The sequence below is a fragment of the Trichechus manatus genome, unplaced genomic scaffold (genome assembly GCF_000243295.1).
Source record: "Trichechus manatus latirostris isolate Lorelei unplaced genomic scaffold, TriManLat1.0 scaffold00235, whole genome shotgun sequence".
In the NCBI taxonomy this organism is placed as follows: domain Eukaryota; kingdom Metazoa; phylum Chordata; class Mammalia; order Sirenia; family Trichechidae; genus Trichechus; species Trichechus manatus.
In genome coordinates, this window is record NW_004444171.1 from 901,785 (window position 1) to 907,784 (window position 6,000).

Here is a 6,000-nt window from a genome sequence, read left to right on the forward strand (position 1 = left end):
CCAAATTTCTTGGCATAGATGAGTGAGCACTTCCACAGCTGCATCCATTTGTTGAAACATCTCAGTTGATATTCCATCAATTCCTGGAGCCTTGTTTTTCACCAATGCCTTCAGTGCAGCTTGGACTTCTTCCTTCAGTACGGTCGGTTCCTGGTCATATGCTACCTCTTGAAATGGTTGAACGTCGACCAATTCTTTTTGGTATAGTGACTGTGTATTCCCTCCATCTTCTTTTGATGCTTCCTGTATCATTTAATATTTTCGCCATAGAATCCTTCACTGTTGCAACTTAAGGCTTGTGTTTTTTCTTCAGTTCTTTCAGCTTGAGGAATGCCAAGTGTGTTCTTTCCTTTTGTTTTCTATCTCCAGCTCTTTGCATATGTCATTATAATACTTTACTTTGTCTTCTCGAGCCGCCCTTTGAAATCTTCTGTTCAGTTCTTTTACTTCATCATTTCTTCCTTTTGCTTTAGCTACTCGATGTTCAAGAGCAAGTTTCAGAGTCTCTTTCGACATCCATTTTGGTCTTTTCTTTCTTTCCTGTCTTTTTAATGACCTCTTGCTTTCTTCATGTATGATGTCCTTGATGTCATTCCACAACTCGTCTGGTCTTTGGTCATTAGGGTTCAACACGTCAACTCTATTCTTGAGATGGTCTCTGAATTCAGGTGGGATATACTCGAGGTTGTACTTTGGCTCTCGTGGAGTTGTTCTAATTTTCTTCAGTTTCAACTTGAACTTGCATATGAGCAATTGATGCTCTATTCCACGGTCAGCCCCTGGGCTTGTTCTGACTGATGATATTGAGCTTTTCCATCGTCTCTTTCCACAGATGTAGTCGATTTGATTCCTATATATTCCATCTGGTGAGGTCCATGTGTATAGTCACCGTTTATGTTTGTGAAAAAAGGTATTTGCGATGAAGAAGTCATTGGTCTTACAAAATTCTGTCATGTGATCTCTGGCATCATTTCTATCACCAAGGCCATATTTTCCAACTACCAATCCTTCTTCTTTGTTTCCAACTTCTGCTTTCCAATCACCAGTAATTATCAATGCATCCTGATTGCATGTTCAATCAATTTCAGATTGAAGAAGTTGGTAAAAATCTTCAATTTCTTCATCTTTGGCCTTACTGTTGGTGCATGAATTTGAATAATAGTCGTATTAACTGGTCTTCCTTGTAGGCCTATGGATATTATCCTATCACTGACAGCGTTGTACTTCAGGATAGATCTTGAAATGTTCTTTTTGATGATGAATGCAACGCCATTCCTCTTCAGGTTGTCATTCCCAGCATACTAGACCATATGGTTGTCCGACTCAAAATGGCCAATACCAGTCCATTTCAGCTCACCAATGCCTAGGATATCAATGTTTATGTGTTCCATTTCATTTTTGACGATTTCCAGTTTTCTTAGATTCATACTTCATACATTCCATGTCCCTATTATTAATGGATATTTGCAGCTGTTTCTTCTCATTTTGAGTCATGCCGCATCACAAATGAAGGTCCCGAAAGCTTGACTCCATCCATGTCATTAAGGTCGACTCTACTTTGAGGAGGCAGCTCTTCGGCAGTTGTCCTTTTTGAGTGCCTTCCAGCCTGTGGGGGGCTCATCTTCCGGCACTATATCGGACAGTGTTCTGCTGCTATTCATAAGGTTTTCACTTGCTAATTCTTTTCAGAAGTAGACGGCTGGGTCTTTTATCCTAGTTTGTCTTCGTTTGGAAGCTCAGCTGAAACCTATCTGCCGTGGATGACCCTGCTGGTATCTGAGTACCAGTGGCATAGCTTCCAGCATCACAGCAACACACAAGCCCCCACAGTGCGACAAATTGACAGACACGTGGGGGAGGAGGGGCTGGTGGATTCTAACTGCCAATCTTTTGGTTAGCAGTTGTAGCTCTTAAACACTCCACCACCAGAACTCCTACAACCCACTAGGAGACCCCTATTGCCTTTAGGATGAACTCACTTCTCCTCAGCCACCATACAGCTTATCCTCTTGGGGCTCCGTCTACCCACCCTTACTGTTCACCCATTTAGCCTCTTCCCGAATATGCCATGCCCTCTCTCACCTCCATTTCTTCCCCCACACCACACCGCTGCCTACACCACTTCTCTTTTTCCATTACCTAATTCCCACTTGAGACAGACTCAAGGCCGGTGCCCTTCCCTAGCCCAGAGAAGCGATTGTGTCCTCCATGCCCCCGCAGCACCCTGGGCCCACCCCATTCAGAGACTTTACTAGTGATAACTGTTGAATTATATGACTGCCTCTGTATAGACTTACTTCCTTTGGGCTACATTTTCTGTATTCTTAGCACCTTATATAATTCTAGGCACATAGTAGATTTTCAGTAAATGTAACTGAATGCAGTACAACCAGGTTATACACAAGGATTAATGATAAGAGCTCGGCTGCTAACAAAAGGTTGGCAGTTTGAATCTACCATCAGCTCCCTTGGAAACCCTGTGGGGCAGTTCTACTGTGCCCTATAGGGTCCCTATGAGTTGGAATCAACTTAATGGCAATGGGTTTGGTTTTTTCAGTCTCTCTTTCTGCTGTGTTCTCTCTCTCTCTCATACATGTTTATAATTAGTTGAAAAATAGATGAGGTTATGTGTTTTTATGCTTATTTTAAGCATTCTTTTTTGTTTTCCTCCACTCCATTACAGCATCTTACGGAAAGACATGGAAGTGGGTTTCTTCCATCACCAGGCACCTCTGTCTCGAATGGTCACAACTGTGAAACCCTACAACCCCTTCAATAGGAAGGAAAAAGAAACTGTAGACTACTGAAAGAGGCCGGCCTATTGAGTGAGACTGCTAAGACTTCAGAGTTGGTGACATTGCACACAGCATGGTAGGAAATAAAAGTGCCTGTCCTGTCCCCAGTGTGTCTGTAATGCTAATAGAGCTTGCGTGTGCTCTTCCTGCCTAAGGCAGAGTTCTCGAACCACCCTCGGCCAGTCTCCTAACCTGTCCGGTGGCTCTCTGCCTTGCCCTGGAATGCCACCATTTTGTGATGGCAGTTGAGTCTTTCCGAAGCAACCAGCCATAGAGGTTTTATTTTAGATGATTTCTCTGTGGGGTTACAACACCAAGTCTACATAGGGATTTCGTGTCCTGACCAAGTTAACACAGGAAGGATAACTGCTGAGCACAGATCATGCAAAGGTGGAACCAAAGGGCACCACAGAGATTATCTAGTCAAAACCCATATTTTCCCAATGAGAAAACTGAGTGGCTGAGAAAGAAAGTGACAGGCTCTCAGTGAGAGCTGCATTCTGCTTCTCACAGAGGGGACATCATCACACGGGGGATGACATTGCATGGGGGATGACATTGAGGTTGCAGATGGGACAAAATGCTCCTTTGTCGCAATTGGTATTTCTTTCAGAGACAGAAGTATCCCCCAGGTTCCATAACGGTGATCAGGCAGGAACTACCACCTCTGGCCAAATTAGAGGGTGTCATTACTCAGCCATGAACCAACAGAACACCAGCTCACGGAGTCACTCAGTGTGGATGTGGGCTAGGGGAGATCCTGCTGCCATAAAGAACTAGAGCTCCAAGCAAATGATTACAATATTTTGAGAGTAATTTGGCCCTGCTCATCTCACAGAAGTCTCTGGGTAATGTAAACAGTTAACACACTTACCTGCTAACCAAAAGTTTGGAGGTTCAAGTCCACCTAGAGTCACCTCAGAAGGAAGTTCTGGTGACCTACTTCTGAAAAATCAGCTATAGAAAATCCTATGGAGTGCAGTTCTACTCTGACACACATGGGGTTGGAATTAGTTGGAGCCAACTCAAAGCAACTAACTGGTGGTATTATTTCATAGGAAGGGAAAAGCAGCTGTTTTGGTATGAAATCCTGTATTACCTCAGTTGACAATGACCTAGACTTTGAAACTGAATCTTGAGAATGTCTCTGTGTGCTGCTCCCTGGGCCTACTCTGGGCCATGACAAACAGGAAGACAAGCAGCCGTCCTCCTGAGTACCTGCCTGGCCCTAGAGATAAGTCTGATCTTGTCTACTTGTATTCAGAAAGAGCAAGTCTATAAAAATCCAACCAAAATAAAAATCTTTGTCTCTGGAAGACTTTCACCAAAACACAAATGGAAAATGCTGACCCCATCCTAGAAGTAGATTCATTTAGTTCCCTGAGATCACATCCTTTGGTGAACATCCTAGGCAGGCCACCTTGTCAAGAGGTACTACTGTTCAAACTCTGGGACCTCCCTTCCTCATCTGGGTCCTTCTATGGCAGTAACACCTGCTCTGGACATTCTTTACAGTCTAAGATGATGTTTCCAAGCTCTGCAATGCAGACATCTGGGCTCCCATCAGAACATGAGCACATCCAACACTGCTCTTGAAGGAAATGTTGACTGTCCCTGTAGTCCCCCTTGGCTGTATCCAGGAGAAGAGAGATGGTGACTCTCTATTTGCACTATGACTAGGTCAGATTGCTCACCTTTGAAGATAAAGTGCAAACCCTGCTCACCACATATCTAGACTCCAAGGTCAGCCACACCAATGGAGAAGATAGAAATTCCAGTGCTCTGACTCTTACCCATGAGTGTAAATTGCATTATTTGTGTTTCCATTGGCCAAAGCCCAACGGGAAGCTACAACAATCAAGGAAGATAGTCTCAGGGATATATAACTCCTCTTCAAGTTCCGAATTCTTGATGGCACCAATACCAACATTCCTTCTCAGGTTAGCCACTTGCCTCTCACTCTCCACCCCAAAGCAAAGCATTCCCTACAATATTATAATCTCAGTTTTTATTTATCCCCAGGAATTATTCCAGTACTTAAGCTACAGAAGATCTTTGCATTTTTATAAAACTGATGTGAGAAATGACATTAGAAATTGTTGTAAAGTTCACTTAGAAGAGAAAATATGAGTTAATTACCTTCTCCTAGCAGATAAGGACATTACAACGTAATATTTTCAAACTATTACAGAGGTACAACAATATAAAAAGTATGATATTCATAATAGAGCAGAATAGCAAGTCCAGAAATGAAAACATAAAGAAATTATTCTAAACCAATGAATACAGGATAGATATTCGCAACAGATGATAGTGAGACAACCATTTGGAAACAACGAAGAAAGGTAGATCCAGATCTTACCCTTTAAACAAAAGTAAATTGTTCTTTGATCACTGATTTAAATGGATAATTTAAAGCCTTTAGACAGATCACCTGGGAATTTAGGGGATTCCTTTATAAGGCTGAGTGTGAGGAAAATCTTTTCAAACAGGACACTAAAGCCAAAAATGGAGGAAAAAAAACTTTTAATGTAAAAAATACACCTACAAAAGTTAGAAAAACTGAACGGGAAAATATGTCAGATAAAGGATTCCTACTATTATTATAAAAAGAATCCACATTCAAAACATGATTACCCAAATAGGGACAAAGCAAAGGATATTAACAAATAAATTGAAAAAATAGAAAACATAAATGGCGAATAAGCAAATAAAAATGTTTACACCCCACTAGTATTCAAGAAATGACTATACTGTTTCACTTTTCACACATGAATCTGTGTCTGTGAGAGGAGATACATATCTTTTTTAAATTGTATTTTAGATGAAGGTTTACAGAACAAACTAGTTTCTCATTAAACAGTACACATATTGTTTTATGACGTTGGTTAACAACCCCACAACATGTCAACACTCTCCCTTCTTGAGTTCCCTGTTACAGCTTTCCTGTCCCCTCCTGCCTTCTAGACCTTGTCCCTGGGCTGTTGTGCCCCTTTAGTTTTGTTTTATGGGTCTGTCTAATCTTTAGCTGAAGGGAGAACCTCGGGAGTGACTTCATTACTGAGCAAAAGGGTGTCTGGGGACCATACTCTCAGTTTCTCCAGTCTCTGTCAGGCCAGTAAGTCTGGTCTTTTTTGTGTGAGTTAGAATCTTGTTCTATATTTTTCTCCAGCTCTGTCTGGGACCATCTGTTGTGATCCCTGTC

The 6,000-nt window shown here is 41.9% G+C and overlaps 1 protein-coding gene across 1 annotated transcript in view; it reads left to right on the forward strand.

Moving 5' to 3' along the window:
• The window catches only part of LOC101347972 (spermatogenesis associated 48), a 28,054-nt gene extending 22,429 nt beyond the window's left edge, over positions 1-5,625 (forward strand). Inside the window, exon 4 of the mRNA XM_023743082.1 lies at positions 2,684-5,625. Within this exon, the coding sequence (XP_023598850.1) occupies positions 2,684-2,807 (124 nt within the window). The 3' untranslated portion in view covers positions 2,808-5,625. The remainder of the gene's footprint in view (positions 1-2,683) is intronic.
• The last annotated feature ends 375 nt before the right edge of the window (positions 5,626-6,000 follow it).